This window comes from Nerophis lumbriciformis, linkage group LG16 (genome assembly GCF_033978685.3).
Source record: "Nerophis lumbriciformis linkage group LG16, RoL_Nlum_v2.1, whole genome shotgun sequence".
Classification (NCBI taxonomy): Eukaryota; Metazoa; Chordata; class Actinopteri; order Syngnathiformes; family Syngnathidae; genus Nerophis; species Nerophis lumbriciformis.
The window spans coordinates 45509755-45528946 of record NC_084563.2 but is presented as its reverse complement, the minus strand read 5'-3'; the positions used below and the strand labels follow the sequence as shown (position 1 = coordinate 45528946).

At 41.5% G+C, this 19192-nt stretch overlaps 1 protein-coding gene across 5 annotated transcripts in view; it reads left to right on the top strand.

Moving 5' to 3' along the window:
* Positions 1–19192, top strand: part of hpgd (15-hydroxyprostaglandin dehydrogenase) — a 164680-nt gene that overhangs the window by 56491 nt on the left and 88997 nt on the right. For 4 of the 5 annotated variants that reach the window (XM_061977233.2, XM_072914942.1, XM_061977232.2 and 1 more), the window contains exons 5-6: positions 1719–1795; positions 1879–2042. In XM_061977233.2, the coding sequence (XP_061833217.1) occupies positions 1719–1795; positions 1879–2042 (241 nt within the window). Of the gene's footprint in view, positions 1–1718; positions 1796–1878; positions 2043–10951; positions 11630–19192 lie in introns of those variants that run through there. The other variant, XM_061977234.2, reaches the window with a different exon arrangement.

Here is a 19192-nt window from a genome sequence, read left to right as displayed (position 1 = left end):
TAAAATCTAAATCTAAGTTGACATACTAATAAAACACAATGGAAAGCAGAAATTGAGGCCATCCATAGGAAAAAAAATTGACCATGACTGTTTCGTAGTGGCCCGCTTTACTCGTGACCCCATTTGGCTCCCTCTCTTCAGTCCGACCATTAATTAGTAAAGATGCAAACCAAACATGCCAATGCAAAAAGCCGGAGCAGCTGCGAAGCAGATGTGCTGCAGCGCCATCATGCTGCCTTCAAGTGTGACATTGATGCGGTCTAACAAGACAACCGTTGCAAAAACAACAGACTGCAAATAAATAATCATCTTAATGGGCCTGCGATGTGTCTCAGGATGATTCACAACCCCAGGTGGTCCGGCAGGACATTGCTCCAACGTTAGTGTTCTGGTTGAACCATTTTTTATTTTTTTTGTCAACTTCAGATCAGATACGACAGATTGTGACATTCATACACAAGGAAGTTACTCATTGCGTAATAATTCAGCTGGGAAGATTTGCACAACATTTGAATAACAGCATTGCAGCAGTAATTAGTGCAGTCACAGAAGACACAATTACATTCTTTTGCACTCTGCTTCCTCCTTTTTACCACAAATAAAGAAGTCATGTTTTCATATGATCAGATTAGCTTTGTGTTAAGAAGTGGGCATGTTAACATGTTTTCCTTTCCTTTCTACAACACTTATTTTTTTATGATAGAGTGATTGGAGCACATACTTGTTGGTCACAAAAAACATTCATGAAGTTTGCTTCTTTTATGAATTTATTATGGGTCTACTGAAAATGTGCTGGGTCAAAAGTATACATACAGCAATGTTAATATTTGCTTACATGTCCCTTGGCAAGTTTACCTGCAATAAGGCGCTTCTAGTTGAATTTTTGACCACTCTTGACAAAATTGGTGCAGTTCAGCTAAATTTGTTGGTTTTCTGACATGGACTTGTTTCTTCAGCATTGTCCACACGTTTAAGTCAGGACTTTGGGAAGGCCATTCTAAAACCTTCATTCTAGCCTCATTTAGCCATTCCTTTACCACTTTTGACATGTGTTTGGGGTCATTGTCCTGTTGGAACACCCAACTGCGCCCAAGACCCAACCTCCGGGCTGATGATTCTCGGTTGTCCTGAAGAATTTGGAGGTAATCCTCCTTTTTCGTTGTCCCATTTACTCTCTGTAAAGCACCAGTTCCATTGGCAGCAAAACAGGCCCAGAGCATAATATTACCACCACCATGCTTGACGGTAGGTCTGGTGTTCCTGGGATTAAAGGCCTCACCTTTTCTCCTCCAAACTGGGTATTGTGGCCAAACAGCCCCATTTTTGTTTCATCTGACCACAGAACTTTCCTCCAAGGCAAGGCAACTTTATTTATATAGCACGTTTACAACAATTTTTAAATTGGACCAAAGTGCTTTACAGGTTAAAAAGCATAGAGCAAAAAAAAATAAAAATAAAATAAAAAATAAAAAAAACAATGTAGAAGCTAAACAAGAGTGAAGAAACATACTTTATTTGTCGCCATGGAGACAAGGATTAGTGATTTAGAAGTAGCTAAAACACTGCAGACTGACAACACTTTAGGTTCTGGGAAAGTTATGTGATAAACAGGAGGGAAATGTTAGAACAATTATTCTAACAGAGACTTAAAGACAAATGATGAACTTCTGGTGACCTGACTGTGATTCTCATGTTTCCTCTGGTTCTTTCCAATCCAGCCTTCCTCCACTCGCCTCACCAGCCTGTCTACACTGCCACGAAACATGGTGTGGTTGGCTTCACAAGGGTTATGGCTGTAAGTCACCATACGCAATACAACAAGTGGTGCAAAAACCCCAAAAAATGTACACTTGAGTGTTTTCTGTCATCTTTTTGCAGGACGCATCCTCCCAGAGCGACTACGGTGTCCGCATCAACGTGTTGTGTCCGGCCTTCGTGGACACCCCTCTGCTGCACTCCGTAGAACAGGAGGAATACATGGGGAAGTTTGTCAAGTTCAAGGACGATTTCAAACGCAGCATGAACAAGTTTGGAGTTTTACAGTGAGTTTGTCCTTCACCACACATGCAAACATCTTGTTGATGCATCACACCAGTGTTTTTTTAACCTTTTTTGAGCCAAGGCGCATTTTTTGCATTGAAAAAAAATCCGCAGGCACACCACCAGCAGAAATCATTAAAAAAAACGAAACTCCGTTGACAGTAAAAAGTCGTTGTCGCAATTGTTGGATATGACTTTAAACCATAACCAAGCATGCATCACTATAGCTCTTGTCTCAAAGTAGGTGTACTGTCACCACCTGTCACATCACACCCTGACTTATTTGGAGTTTATTGCTGTTTTCCTGTGTGTAGTGTTTTAGTTCTTGTCCTGTGCTCCTATTTTGGTGGCTTTTTCTCTTTCTTTGGTATTTTCCTGTAGCAGATTCATGTCTTCCTTTGAGCGATATTTCCCGCATCTACTTTGTTTTAGCGTTCAAGACTATTTAAGTTGTTGCTATCCTTAGTTGATGTCATGTTCGGATGTACATTGTGGACGCCATCTTTGCTCCACAGTAAGTCTTTGCTGTCGTCCAGCATTCTGTTTTTATTTACTTTGTAGCCAGTTCAGTTTTAATTTCATTCTGCGTAGCCTTCCCTAAACTTCAATTCCTTTTCTTAGGGGCACTCACCTTTTGTTTATTTTTAGTTTAAGCATTTGACACCTTTTTAACCTGCACCCTGCCTCCCGCTGTTCCCGACAACTACAAAGCAATTAGCTACTGCCTTCCACCTACTGATATGGAAGAGTATTACACGGTTACTCTGCCGAGCTCTAGACAGCACCGACACTCAACAACACATCATTTGCAGACTATAATTGGGTCAGTATGACGCCAGTATATATTTAGCAAAATGGTATTGATGCCTATATTTTTTGAAAAAGGCTAAAAAATTAACACATACATTCAAAACAAAGCTGGGTTATCAATTTATATTATGTTTTCTTCATTTTATATGGTTCTTCTAAATTTTTCTAGTTTCAAGACATTTCTCCGATCCTTCCAGTAACCTTTTTCTCTATCAAAAACTACAGTCAACAAACCTATCATCTTTTTCTCGTGTTATCTATCTGTATGGTGTTTTTTTTTGTTTTTCTTCATCTGTTATTCTGTCCCGTAAGTTTGTCTTAAAGCAGGCCTGGGCAATTATTTTGACTTGGGGGGGCGAATTTAGAGAAAAAAAAATTCACAAGCTGTGAAAATCTGTTGTACATCGTGTGTGCTTGGGTCCTATTTTTAGGAACACTAATACAAAACCTCACAATGTCTGATTGAATGCTAAAAACGTTACGACAGACTGCCTTAAAAAACGGAATGGAATTTAAATTTTGTTACTGAATGAGACACCCAGAATGTACATGAAAATAAAGAATGTGGGATTTACAATATTAACTATGACAAATAAAACACTGAATATTGTCAACACCCCTCTCCATCCACATATTTTACAATCAACAAAAATGCAATAAACACAGCGAAATATGAACGCAAAGGGTGAAAAAATAAATCCACCTATTTGATATATGTGATACATCACTAAGCTTTGGAACTTTGTTGTAAAAATCTCCTTCCGCGTCTATCCCTGACACCCGCATTTCAGGCTGGCCGCTCTGGAAACACTGTGTGGAAACGCTCCCCACCCACACTGCTTGGTGCCTCGTCTGAGCTGCTGTGACTTAGATTACCATAGTAACTCATTAGATGACCATAGTAGCTCATTAAATGACCATAGTAGCTCATTAGATGACCATGGTAGCTCATTAAATGACCATGGTAGCTCATTAGATGACCATGGTAGCTCATTAGATGACCATGGTAGCTCATTAGATGACCATGGTAGCTCATTAGATGACCATGGTAGCTCATTAGATGACCATGGTAGCTCATTAGATGACCATAGAAGCTCATTAGATGACCATAGAAGCTCATTAGATGACCATAGTAGCTCATTAGATGACCATAGTAGCTCATTAGATGGCCATAGTAGCTCACAGTTTTCAAAAACAATTAGAAATGTGGACTTGTCAGACCACAGAACACTTTTCCACTTTGTATCAGTCCATCTTAGATGAGCTCGGGCCCATCGAAGCCGGCAGCGTTTCTGGGTGTTGTTGATGTATGGCTTTGCATTGTAGAGTTCTAACTTGCACCTACAGATGTAGAGACAAACTGTAGTTACTGACAGTGGTTTTCTGAAGTATTTCTGAGCCCATGTGGTGATATCCTTTACACACTGATGTTGCTTTTTGATGCAGTACCGCCAGAGGAATCCAAGGTCACTGGCTTAGCTGCCTACGTGCAGTGATTTCTCCAGATTTTCTGAACCTTTTGATGATATTATGGATGGTAGATGGTGGAACACCTAAATTCCTTGCAATAGCTCGTTGAGAAATGTGGTGACCCTCGCCCCATCTTTGTTTGTGAATGAGCATTTCTTGGAAGCTGCTTTTATACCCAATCATGGCACCCACCTGTTCCCAATTAGCCTGTTCACCTGTGGGATGATCCAAATAAGTGTTGGATGAGCATTCCTCAACTTTCTCAGTCTTCTTTGCCACTTGTGCCAGCTTTTTTTTAAATGTGTTGCAGGCGTCAAATTCCAAATGAGCAATAAATAACAAAGTTTATCAGTTCGAACCTTAAGTCCTACTTCTTTAGATTGATGACCACAGTGTTAAATGGGTCACACGTTTAAGAAACGCTCTGGCAGATGATGCACACGATTCTTAACGTAAATATTGGGGGAAAGTGTGGAACCACAGAGGGGGTTTTTTTGTCCTCTTCGGACTGTTCTGTTTACATTCCGGTTTCAGTCAAGTTGTTTGTATTGACGTGTCTAAGGAATGTTGTTTTGTCTTTCGGAATTCCATTTTCCTTTTTTTCATATACAAGTTAACCAGCCAAAAATGGCTTGTGATACTTTTTTTGTTTGAAAGTTTGTTAAAATGTGTGTGTGTGTGTGTGTGTGTGTGTGTGTGTGTGTGTGTGTGTGTGTGTGTGTGTGTGTGTGTGTGTGTGTGTGTGTGTGTGTGTGTGTGTGTGTGTGTGTGTGTGTGTGTGTGTGTGTGTGTGTGTGTGTGTGTGTGTGTGTGTGTGTGTGTGTGTGTGTGTGTGTGTGTGTGTGTGTGTGTGTGTGTGTGTGTGTGTGTGTGTGTGTGTGTGTGTGTGTGTGTGTATATACACACATATATATGTATGTATGTATATGTATATGTAAATGTGTCTATATATACGTACGTATGTATGTATCATGAATATTGTAGATGAGGGCTTTTTTGAGAAGGGTGTTTATTGCTTTGAAGCAGAATTGGAATTTCGCCTATCATTCACAATCCTTATGCAAGACAAGAATACATGTCTTTTTTCCTTTTTTGTGCATTCTAACTCTTAAATAAATGCGAGCAAAAGCCGGTTTACAACGTAACCTTTGAGAATCGCTCTATTCTGCCTAAAAAAGCGCTTAAAAATCATCTAAACACCATCAACATGGTATATATACAGTCTGTACGTTTATATGTAATGTAGTGACAAGCACATTCATAATAACATGTCATATTTATGTATTCTGCTCATTTTAAGCATATGGCGGGACAACAACGTTGCTTTTTCCTTTGACTACTTCACTGCAGATATGAGAGAAAACAAACATAATAAAACATTTACTGTACAATGTCTGCGGTCATTAGGATGCTGACTGATGGGATGTTGATATATTCCCATATAGATGAAAAATTAATCATAATCCACCAAAGGCGGATGGAACCGTTTTTTTTTTTGTTTTTGTTTTTTTTGCCTTTCTCACCATTACTGGGTCTAAATTGGATGCCAAAATTGACCAACTTGTCGGATTATGTCCTCATCCTTCTACTATCAAGGTGAGAGGCATTCTTTTTGATCTGGAATAAACGTTCACAAGCACCGAGGCGAGAAAGCAGCTCACCAGCCAATGATGTCAACAACGTATAAGCGAGTTAGCTCTTTCTGATTACAGCGCCGCTATAAGTATAAAATAGCACTAATACTTGGCTAATATTCAAGTCACGAAATGTAAATGCAGTATTTTTGGCGGTTTTTACATGGTTATTTAGAGGGTTTTATGGGCGTAACTAAGGACGTCCTATTAACTTCATTATAAGATGACTTTTATTTACGTTTACTTTGTAGTAGTAGTTTATTTGGACATGTTAAAAATAAGTCATTTTTGAAAAAAACATTTAAATAATTTTGATAACCTTACATGTTAAAAACAAAGCTAAATAAATACCGTATTTTCCGGACCATTGGGCGCACCAGATTATAAGGCGCACTGCCAATGAATGGTGTACGTTCGATCTTTTTTCATATATTAGGCGCACAGGATTATAAGGCGCATTAAAGGATTTATATTTTTTTCTAAATGTAGAACACTTCCTTGTGGTCTACATAACATGTAATGGTGGTTCTTTGGTCAAAATGTTGCATAGATGATGTTTTACAGATTTTCTGGCAGGCTCTTCCGGATGCGCCATTTTGTGGGCGGTCTTATTTACGTGGCTCACCTTCGACAGCGTCTTCTCCACGTCATCTTTGTTGTAGCGGTGTAGCGTGCAAGGACGGGGGTGGAAGAAGTGTCAAAAGATGGAGCTAGCGGGGGGTGTATATTGTAGCGTCCCGGAAGAGTTAGTGCTGCAAGGGTTTCTGGGTATTTGTTCTGTTGTGTTTATGTTGTGTTACGGTGCGGATGTTCTCCCGAAATGTGTTTGTCATTCTTGTTTGGTGTGGGTTCACAGTGTGGCGCATAGTTGTAACAGTGTTAAAGTTGTTTATACGGCCACCCTCAGTGTGACCTGTATGTCTGTTGACCAAGTATGCATTGCATTCACTTGTGTGTGTGAAAAGCCGTAGATATTATGTGATTGGGCCGGCACGCAAAGGCAGTGCCTTTTAAGATTTATTGTCGCTCTGTACTTTTCCCTACGTCCGTGTACACAGCGGCGTTTTTAAAAAGTCCTAAATTTTACTTTTTGAAACCAAAACCGATAATTTCCGATATTACATTTTAAAGCATTTATCGGCCGATAATATCGGCAGTCCGATATTATCGGACATCTCTATTGTGAACGTTCCCTTTTAGGCCCCTTCTCCGCTAAGCCAGGGTAAATCCCACCAAACCTTATCCTTGTCCACACACACACACACACACAATGATCGTTTAAGAGCCCCTACCCAATTCCGTCCACCGGCACAACGCGACCTAATACGCATGTGCGGAAAATGCACACGTCATAGTCACCTCCAGTGTTGCTTTGTGTGCAAGTTCTTAAATGTAACTTATCTGAACAATATCCAGTGTTGTGGTATTTCAATGAACTGGAATCCAGTGTGCTGTAGGGCCCTATGATAGTGAATCACACCTCAGCCATCATAAATTAATCAAATCTTTATTAGACACTTAATCAATGTGGTAAAGAACATTTTACATCAATCAAACTAGGGATCTAGATATCTGGTCAGGACACTCCTCACTCTTTAGCCTTCACCTTCATTGTCCATTCCTTTTTGGTGACTTTATATACTCTGGACCTAGACGTTGAGTCGGCGACATACATGGCGGACAATAACTGATACAGTCTGCTTCGCCAGTCCAAAGGCATTCAATGTTTTCCGTAGTCTTCACTCGTCGGCCAAAGCACTTTTTTAGTCACATCCACGGGAGCTCGCATTCTTGTCTAACCTTCGAGAAATAGACAACGTTTTTTGGTAAGTAGAATCACAGCTGACCCGGACATTGGAAAGTTCTCTTGCGGTCTGAGAAGTGTTGTATCCTAAATAGCTGCAATCGCTTTCTCTTAAGGTATTCATGTGTGATTTCCACAAGAGTCTGTACATGTAGAAGAAGGGGAAACACGGGCATGTCTGGATGACTCGCCTCCATAGCTCCGGTTGTTACGAAGCTGGCTGGGGCGCGGTCTTTCTGGCGTCACTTCCTCTCCGAACTCGGTCTGTAAACGATCGATGGATGAGTCCATACAAAGCTAAGAGCCGGCGATTCAAGAAATACACGGCGCACTTACCCGTGTAAAAAATGATCCAAGGAGGGGGACCTCAAACGATGGATTAGTGTGGCTTAGGCTAAATAATTATTCATTTAAGGGGTTATCCGGCTTAGTGCAGACCATAGCCTTAAGTGTTTCTCATTCTTCTACATGTGCAGACGCTTGTGGAAATCACACATGAATACCTTAAGAGAAGGAAACGCGCGATTGCAGCTATTTGGGATACAACACATCTCAGACGGCAAGAGAACTTTCCAATGTCCGGATCAGCTGTAATTCTACTTAAAGGGGAACATTATCACAATTTCAGAAGGGTTAAAACCATTAAAAATCAGTTCCCAGTGACTTATTATATTTTTCGAAGTTTTTTTCAAAATTTTACCCATCACGCAATATCCCTGAAAAAAAAAAGCTTCAAAGTGCCTGATTTTAACCATCGTTATATACACCCGTCCATTTTCCTGTGACGTCACATAGTGAATACAAACAAACATGGCGGTAACAACAAGATATAGCGACATTAGCTCGGATTCAGACTCGGATTTCAGCGGCTTAAGCGATTCAACAGATTACGCATGTATTGAAACGGATGGTTGTAGTGTGGAGGCAGGTAGCGAAAACAAAATTGAAGAAGAAACTGAAGCTATTGAGCCATATCGGTTTGAACCGTATGCAAGCGAAACCGACAAACGACACGACAGCCAGCGACACGGGAGAAAGCGAGGACGAATTCGGCGATCGCCTTCTAACCAACGATTGGTATGTGTTTGTTTGGCATTAAAGGAAACTAACAACTATGAACTAGGTTTACAGCATATGAAATACATTTGGCAACAACATGCACTTTGAGAGTGCAGACAGCCCATTTCAAGCGCGCTAAGAACATATATTTTTCCACGATTTCAGCACTCAGGTTAACCATACCTAAATAGACACAAAATACCGCATTACACAAGACTACCCGAATGTACTCGAATGATTGAAAAAAATAAATGTTTTTAAGCTAAATTATTGGTAAACACAGTTTATGTATAATTTACGTAAAACCGCGAGTAATGAATAAAGTTTTCATCAATTAATATATTCTGTAGACATACCCTCATCCGCTCTTTTCCTGAAAGCTGATCCGTCCAGTTTTGGAGTTGATGTCAGCATCTGCTTTGAGTGTCACAGGATATCCACACATTCTGTCGTAGCATAGCTTTCGTCGGTAAAGTGTGCGGAACAAACGACTGACCATTTCGTCGGCTTTCCCCACAGCCTCGTATTTTGAACAAATTTCGTCCAATTTCTTGCCACTTTCGCATCTTTGGGCCACTGGTGCAACTTGAATCCGTCCCTGTTCGTGTTGTTACACCCTCCGACAACACACCGACGAAAGTGAGAAAATGCCGGATTGCTTCCCGATGTGACGTCGCTCCGAGAGCGAATATTAGAAAGGAGTTTAATTCGCCAAAATTCACCCATTTAGAGTTCGGAAATCGGTAAAAAAAATATATGGTCTTTTTTCTGCAACATCAAGGTATATATCGACGCTTACATAGGTCTGGTGATAATGTTCCCCTTTAAGAAGTTATCCGGCTTAGTGTAGACCATAGTGTGGAAGACCCTTGTTCCGGGTGAGTTCTCAGGACCATTCCAGGGAAGACATTGTCGTGAGGTGGTTTAGACTTCTTTATTTTTCGGGAACAGAGTCTTTGGCGTGATTTTCAGCAGCTGCCTTTTCTTACGTGAGCACACGAATGGTTTCCTTCCATCCGCCGTCTGCTTTTCAGCAGCACATCGCCGTCGTTCGCCGTCTACTTTTCAGCAGCACGTCGCCGTCGTTCGTGTGGTAGCAGAGGATGGTTTCCTCCCGTCCGCCGTCTGCTTTTCAGCAGCACGTCGCCGTCGTTCGCGTGGTAGCAGAGGATGGTTTCCTCCCGTCCGCCGTCTGCTTTTCAGCAGCACGTCGCCGTCGTTCGCCGTCTACTTTTCAGCAGCCCGTCGCCGTCGTTCGCGTGGTAGCAGAGGATGGTTTCCTCCCGTCCGCCGTCTGCTTTTCAGCAGCACGTCGCCTTTGGCGTGCTTTTCAGCGGCTGCCTTTTCTCCGTCTCGCTCTCGCAGTGTACTGTGCTCCGCGTCTTGCCTCTGGCTCTCCACCTCTCCTCCCGTCTCTCTCGGCTGTCACCCTTTTATACACAGACAGATTATCTGATTGTGCCCAGCTGCCCGACCCACGCACCTGTAGTCCATTTGGACGCGGGTCCGCAGGCCACGCCCCCCTCGCCGCCATCTTGGAGCGGGCCCCGGTGTCGGACCGCCGGCCCCGCCTCTCCACACATAGCCTTAAGTGTTTCTCATTCTTCTACATGTGCAGACGCTTGTGGAAATCACACATGAATACCTTAAGAGAAAGCGATTGCAGCTATTTGAGATACAACACTTCTCAGACGGCAAGAGAACTTTCAAATGTCCGAAACAGCTGTGATTCTACTTAACGAAAAACTTCGTCCATTCGACCTACTCAGTGGCCTCGTGGTCAGTGTCCGCCCTGAGATTGGTAAGTTGGGAGTTCAAACCCCGGCCGAGTCATGCCAAAGACTATAAAAATGGGAGCCACTACCTCCCTGCTTGGCAGTCAGCATCAAGGGTTGGAATTGGGGGTTAAATCACCAAAAAATGCCCACTGGTGAACAAGGGGATGGGTCGAATGCAGAGGACAAATTTCACCACACCTAGTGTGTGTGTGACAATCATTGGTACTTTAACTTTAACTTAACTTGAGAGGCTCCACAGGACCAGTACACAAATTCTAAGTGCTTATTTGTAAAAATTGTTTTAATTCCTCCTTTCCTTGCTCTCTCTCGCTTGTACCCCCCCCCCCCCCCCCCAGGCCGTCATTCATAGCTGAAGGCATGATGAGGCTGATCTCCGACACCAGTCTAAACGGTGCAGTCATGAAGATCACATGCGCCAAAGGAATCCACTTTCACACCTACGAACCCACGTCTGCTTGAGTGTCGGCTAACGGACTCCACCCTGCGCCGGAGAGCCGTAGCGAGCAGCCCGTGACCTGACAGACACACAAATTGTCAGCGTTTTGGACAATAAGCAGGGGCGGTGTGAAGAGCAGAATCCCCCAAAACCCCTGCACCCATTAGGTTTAACATTAATTTATCTATTGTAATGATGTAAATACAACAACTCAATTACTATGCTGGTGAAAGGATAATGATAAGCTTAAAATGCTAAATATGGACACCAAAAAAAAACGCCGTTTTCAGTGTTTCCATACATCAGAGTTGATCACGTTGCTTCTGTAAATCAGTGTTATTCTTAGTCACGATTACTATTTAAGAGGTGACTGGTATTTTTCCCAAAAATGGGAAAACCCCGTGGGATTGATTGCATGTATTTTTTTTGTGTTTACATAGACCCGGGGCCTCATGTGTCAGCATATGGCCTTTTTTCCACGGCAAAGTTGGGGTGTATTGGGAGGGAACTGTGGGTATTTTGGAGACACTTGGAAGGGATCCTGGGTAACTGTTTAAATAAAGAAAATGTCAAACAAGTACTTAGACTGATTCGGAGAACAATTCATGTAAACGAATGGATATTAAAGCATAGACCACACTGAGGTTCCTCGGAACTTGGGCGTTCCAGAGAGCTGACCAACTGATCAGGATTGTTCAAGTCGGCCGTGTGGGACGGAGTTATGGGTATGTTAGCCAGGTGTGTTAAATTCCCATATAATGCAGCTGAACGGGCCGAAATTAAAGTGCAATTTGTAGCCACAGACTCTTTTCCTAATATCGTAATGATCACAAGCATCACATGATGTGGGATCATTTGGAGTTACAAAGTATGAGATTTTTAGATTCTTGCCTTGTATTTTCTGTTTATTTCCCTAAAGCATACTGTATTTTCCGGACTAATAATTTTTTACCCCCTAAAACTCGACAGTGCGCCTTATAACCCGGTGTGCCTAATGCAGTGGTTCTTAACCTTATAGGAGGTACCGAACAAAGTCCTGTGGGGAGTGCTCAGAGAGTATGGGGTATCGGACTGTCTGATTGTGGCGGTCCGCTCCCTGTATGATCAGTGTCAGAGCTTGGTCCGCATTGCCAGCAGTAAGTCGGACACGTTTCCAGTGAGGGTTGGACTCCGCCAAGGCTGCCCTTTGTCACCCATTCTGTTCATAACTTTTATGGACAGAATTTCGAGGCGCAGTCAAGGCGTTGAGGGGATCCGGTTTGGTGGCTGCAGGATTAGGTCTCTGCTTTTTGCAGATGATGTGGTCCTGATGGCTTCATCTGGCCAGGATCTTCAGCTCTCACTGGATCGGTTCGCAGCCGAGTGTGAAGGGACTGGGATGAGAATCAGCACCTCCAAGTCAGAGTCCATGGTTCTCGCCCGGAAAAGGCTGGAGTGCCATCTCCGGGTTGGGGAAGAGAGTACCTCGGAGTCTTGTTCATGAGTGAGGGAAGAGTGGATCGTGAGATCGACAGGCGGATCGGTACGGCGTCTTCAGTAATGCGGACGCTGTATCGATCCGTTGTGGTGAAGAAGGAGCTGAGCCGGAAGGCAAAGCTCTCAATTTACCGGTCGATCTACTTTCCCATCCTCACCTATGGTCGTGAGCTTTGGGTTATGACCGAAAGGACATGATCACAGGTACAAGCGGCCAAAATGAGTTTCCTCCGCCGGGTGACAGGGCTCTCCCTTAGAGATAGGGTGAGAAACTCTGTCATCCGGGGGGAGCTCAAAGTAAAGCCGCTGCTCCTCCACATCGAGAGGAGCCAGATGAGGTGGTTCGGGCATCTGGTCAGGATGCCACCCGATCGCCTCCCTCAGGAGGTGTTTAGGGCACGTCCGACCGGTAGGAGGCCACGGGGAAGACCCAGGACACACGTTGGGAAGACTGTCTCCCGGCTGGCCTGGGAACGCCTCGGGGTCCCCCGGGAAGAGCTGGACGAAGTGGCTGGGGAGAGGGAAGTCTGGGCTTCCCTGCTTAGGCTGTTGCCTAAGGATGGATGGAGGTACCGAACCCCACCAGTTTCATATGCTTATTCACCGAACCCTTCTTTAGTAAAAAAATTCTTAATTTAATCTTAATTTATAAATATTAATCATGAAATTATGTTATATTGAAGAGTTACTAATAGATATATTTTACAAACAAAGTTACAGGAATGTACACATAATCCCATGTTTACATCTCATTGTGCAACATGTGAATGTTTAAGTGGGAACTAAATGCGATATCTGAAAGGGGTACAAATTATTTCCAAAGCAGGACCCCCCACCCAGACATATAATACTATTACACAGCTCATGAAAAATATATTATAAGTGGGCCAAAACACTTATTAGACAATCTCATGGAAATGACTGCTGCTATTTGATTATAATAATAAAACATTTAACTTATTTAGTCAGGTTTGGGACAGGTGTACTGCAGGTGTGACCACAGTGCATGTGCACGTCTGATGTTGCTCACATGTGCTCCACTGAATGCTCAAGGAGTTTTTGCGTTGGAGTTTTGTCGGGCGTGTCTTGACCCCTGAGGCCGACTCACCGAACCCCTAGGGTTCGATCAAACCCAGGTTAAGAACCACTGGCCTAATGCAAGGAATGAGTTTGGTTGAGCTTACCCACCTCGAAACTATTTAATTTGGTACATGGTGATAAGTGTGACCAGTAGATGGCAGTCGAACATAAGAAATGTGCACACAGCACTATGATTGCAATGTGTCAAGTAAACACCATTTTAAATGTTCCATTGAAAGCATAGAACGTTACACTGCAAAAAGTCAGTGTTCAAAAACAAGAAAAAAAAATACAAAAATGAGGGGTATTTTATTTCAACTAAGCAAAATTATCTGCCAATAGAACAAGAAAATTCTGCTTAAGACTTTCCGAAACAAGTAAAATTAGCTAACCTCAATGAACCCAAAAACACCTTAAAATAAGTATATTCTCACTAATAACAAGTGCACTTTTCTTGGTAGAAAAAAAAGAGACCGTTTTTGCTCAATATGTTGAAAAATATTCTTAAATGAAGTAAATGCTCGTGCCATTATCTTGACATAATGATATGCGCTCGGCATTATGATTTTTTTTTCATGCTTGAAGTAAATGATTAATTTAAAAAAGTAGTTTTATACTTGTCATACTTGCCAACCTTGAGACCTCTGATTTCGGGGGGGGGGCGTGGTTAAGAGGGGAGGAGTATATTTACAGCTAGAATTCACCTAGTCAAGTATTTCATATATATATATATATATATATATATATATATATATATATAATAAATACTTGACTTTCAGTGAATTCTAGCTATAAATATATATTTATTTTATATATATATATATATATATATTAATATAAGAAATACTTGAATTTTAGTGTTCAATTATTTACACATATACTTGTTAAGGGTTGAATTGTCCATCCTTGTTCTATTCTCTGTCACTATCTTTCTAACCATGCTGAACACCCTCTCTGATGATGCATTGCTGTGTGGCACGCACAAAAGTGCTTTCATCAAATGCACTATATGGCAGCATTGTCCTGTTTAAGAGTGTCACAACGTTGCTGTTTACGGCAGACGAACTGCTTTACGGTAGACGAAAACGTGACTGCTGTTGTTGTGTGTTGTTACCGCGTTGGGAGGACGTTAATGAAACTGCCTAACAATAAACCCACATAAGAAACCAAGAACTCGCCCTCCATCATTCTACAGTTATAATGTCATTGGGCAGGCACGCTGTTTATATTGTGGGAATTTCGGAAGATTTTTGGGAGATAATTTGTCGGGAGAGGCGCTGAATTTCGGGAGTCTCCCGGAAAATCCGGGAGGGTTGGCAAGTATGATACTTGTGAGTGTTGATGACACAGCTTTGCATCAGTTGATATTCTAGTTTCAAGCATGTTTTACTCAATATAGGTCATTAAATCTCAGCCAACAAGCTGTAATATCTTACTGAGATCATTTAGGACCAAAACACTTAAAACAAGTAAAACACTCTAACATAAAATCTACTTAGTGAGAAGAATTATCTTATCAGACAGAAAATAAGCAAATATCACCCTTATTTGAGATATTTAATCTTACTTATATTTCAGTTTTTTCAGTGTATATATATATATATATTTTTATTTTTTTTTGGAATATTTGTAAAATTGTTCAACTCCAGACATTGTATTTTGTAAAAGTAGTCTGTCAGTACGTGATATGAAAAAAAGCAGATGCAGCTTGATCCTGAAAAATAAAAGTGTCGCACAACGAAAGAGTTGGCCCATCTTTCCAGCTGTGTAACATGCAGACCAAATGGATAAAGTAGTGAATAATTGTGGGTCCACAATAAGAAGGTCCTGGGTTGGATTACCGAGCTTGAGGTATTTCTGTGTGGAGTTGGCATGTTCTACCCATCACTGCATGGGTTCCCTATAGGTCAGACCTGGGCAAGATACGGCCCGAGCCCATTAAGATTTACAATCCGGCCCGCCGGACGTTCTGCAGAATTTTTTTTAACATCAAAACTGTCGCCGCCATTACGACGTGTAGTGCTGTTTTTAAGTCTTGAACTATACAAAGTATTGGTTGAAATCTGCACTTTTGAGTGTTTTACAAGTTATTACGGTAATCTACGTCACAGCCGCTCAGACCAGGAACAAAGCAGAGTGGGCGGGGCTTGTTTTCAGTGTGTCAGGAACAGGTGCGGAAGCAAATTTTTTACAACAAATGTCTGCATAAAAGTGATGATATATCATATTGTTGGTGTTTATTACACTTTGCGTTCACATTTTGCTGTTTTGTTACATTTTGGGAGGTGAGGGGAGCAGTGAGCAGCAGCGGTGGCCACGCTCAGGAATAATTTTTTCTGGTGATTCAACCCGCAATTCCAACCCTTGATGCACACAACTATGGAAGAGCTGGTCTGAGAAGTAAAAGAGGATACGATGGTCATATGTCGTTAATATTCAGTGTTTTATCGTTCATAGTTAATATTGTAAATCCCACTTTCTTTATTTTCATGTACATTTTGGGTGTCTCGTGCAGTAAAAAACTGTAAAATTCCATTCTGTTTTTTTTTTAGGTGGTCTAGTCAGGATGTTTTTAGAACTCTATCGGACGTCGTGACTTTTGGTATTTAGTGTTGCTGGGAAAAAAGGGACCCAAAAACACATACTGTAAAGGATATTTTACAGCTAAAGTGAAAGTACCAATGATTGTCACACACACACTAGGTGTGGTGAAATGTGTCCTCTGCATTTGACCCATCCCCTTGTTCCACCCCCACTGGGAGGTGAGGGGAGCAGTGAGCAGCAGCCGTGGCCACGCTCAGGAATAATTTTTTGGGTGATTCAACCCCCAATTCCAACCCTTGATGTACACAACCATGGAGGAGCTGGTCTGAGAAGTAAAAGAGGATATGATGTTCATATGTTGTTAATATTCAGTCTTTTATCGTTCATAGTTAATATTGTGAATCCCACTTTCTTTATTTTCATGTACATTTTGGGTGTCTCGTGCAGTAAAAAACTGTAAAATTCCATTCTGTTTTTTTTGAGGTGGTCTAGTCAGGATGTTTTTAGAACTCTATCGGACGTCGTGACTTTTGGTATTAGTGTTGCTGGGGAAAAAGGGACCCAAAAACACATAATGTAAAGGATATTTTAAAGCTAAAGTTAAAGTACCAATGATTGTCACACACACACACACTAGGTGTGGTGAAATGTGTCCTCTGCATTTGACCCATCCCCTTGTTTTCCACCCCTCTGGGAGGTGAGGGGAGCAGTGAGCAGCAGCGGCGGCCACGCTCAGGAATAATTTTTTGGGTGATTTAACCCCCAATTCCAACCCTTGATGCACACAACCATGAAGGAGCTGGTCTGAGAAATAAAAGAGGATACGATGTTCATATGTTGTTAATATTCAGTGTTTTATCGTTCATAGTTAATATTGTAAATCAATATTAACACTGACAGATAGGGGTCAGCGGAGGAATTATGGTGTGGGGTTGTTTTTTAGGAGTTTATCGTTCATAGTTAATATTGTAAATCCCACTTTCTTTATTTTCATGTACATTTTTGGATGTCCCATTCAGTAAAAAACTGTAAAATCACATACTGTTTTTTTGAGGTGGTCTAGTCATAACGTTTTTAGAACTCTATCGGACATTGCTAGAACTACACTATATTGCCAAAAGTATTTGGCCACCCATCCAAATGATGAGAATCAGGTGTCCTAATCACTTGGCCCGGCCACAGGTGTATAAAATCAATCACTTAGACATGGAGACTGTTTCGACAAACATTTGTGAAAGAATGGGCCGCTTTCAGTGATTTCCAGCGTGGAACTGTCATAGGATGCCACCTGTGCAACAAATCCAGTCGTGGAATTTCCTCGCTCCTAAATACTCCAAAGTTAACTGTCGGCTTTATTATAAGACAATGGAAGAGTTTGGGAACAACAGCAACTCAGCCACCAAGTGGTAGGCCATGTAAACTGACAGAGAGGGGTCAGCGGAGGAATTATGGTGTGGGGTTGTTTTTCAGGAGTTTATCGTTCATAGTTAATATTGTAAATCCCACTTTTGGGTGTCCCATTCAGTAAAAAAAAAATTAAAATTCCATTACGTTTTTTTGAGGTGGTCTAGTCATAACATTTTTAGAACTTGCCCAAATCGGACATCGTGACTTTTGGTATTGGTGTTCCTGGGGAAAAAAGGGACCCAAGCACACATACTGTACAGCAGTGTTTTTCAACCTTTTTTTGAGCCAAGGCACATTTTTTTCATTGAAAAAATCCCGAGGCACACCACTAGCAGAAAACATTGATATTGACAGTAAAAAGTCCTTCTCGCAATTGTTGGATATAGATTCAAACCATAACCAACCATGCATCACTGTCACCACCTGTCACATCACGCCGTGACTTATTTAGAGTTTTTGGTGTCTTCCTGTGTGTAGTGTTTTAGGTCTTGTCTTGCGAATGTACTTTGTGGACGCCGTCTGCTGCTCCACACGCTGTAAGTCTTTGCTGTCGTCCAGCATTCTGTTTTTGTTTACTTTGCAGCCAGTGCAGTTTTAGTTTCGTTTTGCATAGCCTTCCCTAAGCTTCAATGCCTTTTCTTAGCGGCACTCACCTTTTGTTTATTTTTGGTTTAAGCATTAGATACCTTTTTACCTGCATGCTGCCTCCCGCAGTCGTCTGTATATTGTGATCATAACAAACCATATTCCTGACTTCTACAAAGCATTTAGCTACCTGCTGCCACCTACTGATGTGGAAGAGTATTACACGGTTACTCTGCCGCGCTCTAGACAGCACAGACACCATACTTGCCAACCCTCCCGAATTTTTCGGGAGACTCCCGAAATTCAGCGCATCTCCCGAAAACCTCCCGGGACAAATATTCTCCCGAAAATCTCCCGATTTTCAGCCGGAGCTGGAGGCCACGCCCCCTCCAGCTCCATGCACCTGAGTGAGGACAGCCTTTTTTCACAACGGGAGGACAACAGGGTGACAAGAAATAAATCATCCAGACGAGAGATAAATTGTATTATTATGTTTATCTTACCTAAAAATAAATATATTTATTAATTTAAAAAAATAAATTAAAAAAATACATTTTTACTATATTTTGCTAAAAACATCAAAATTTATTGTATTTTTATTTGTATTTTTTCTGACTCCTTATTACATCCAGGCATTAGAATTATACATTAAAATAAACATATTTGAAATAATTAATTTTAAATTATCATAATAATTCATTTAAAATGACCATATTTAATTATTAAAATAATTGCTTGTTTATCAACAACTTTAGCATTTTATTCATTACATTTTGAAGCTCTCAGAAGCCAAGTTATGTTATATTCCTTAAGATTTATTTATGCAAGTTTGAAGTATCAATTATCTAAACACAGTTTTGTTTGCATATTTTCAGGATGTAGTTATATATATATATATATATATATATATATATATATATATGAAATACTTGACTTGGTGAATTCTAGCTGTCAATATACTCCTCCCCTCTTAACCACGCCCCCAACCACGCCCTGCCCCACCCTCGACCACGGCCACATCCCCACCTCCCGAAATCGGAGGTCTCAA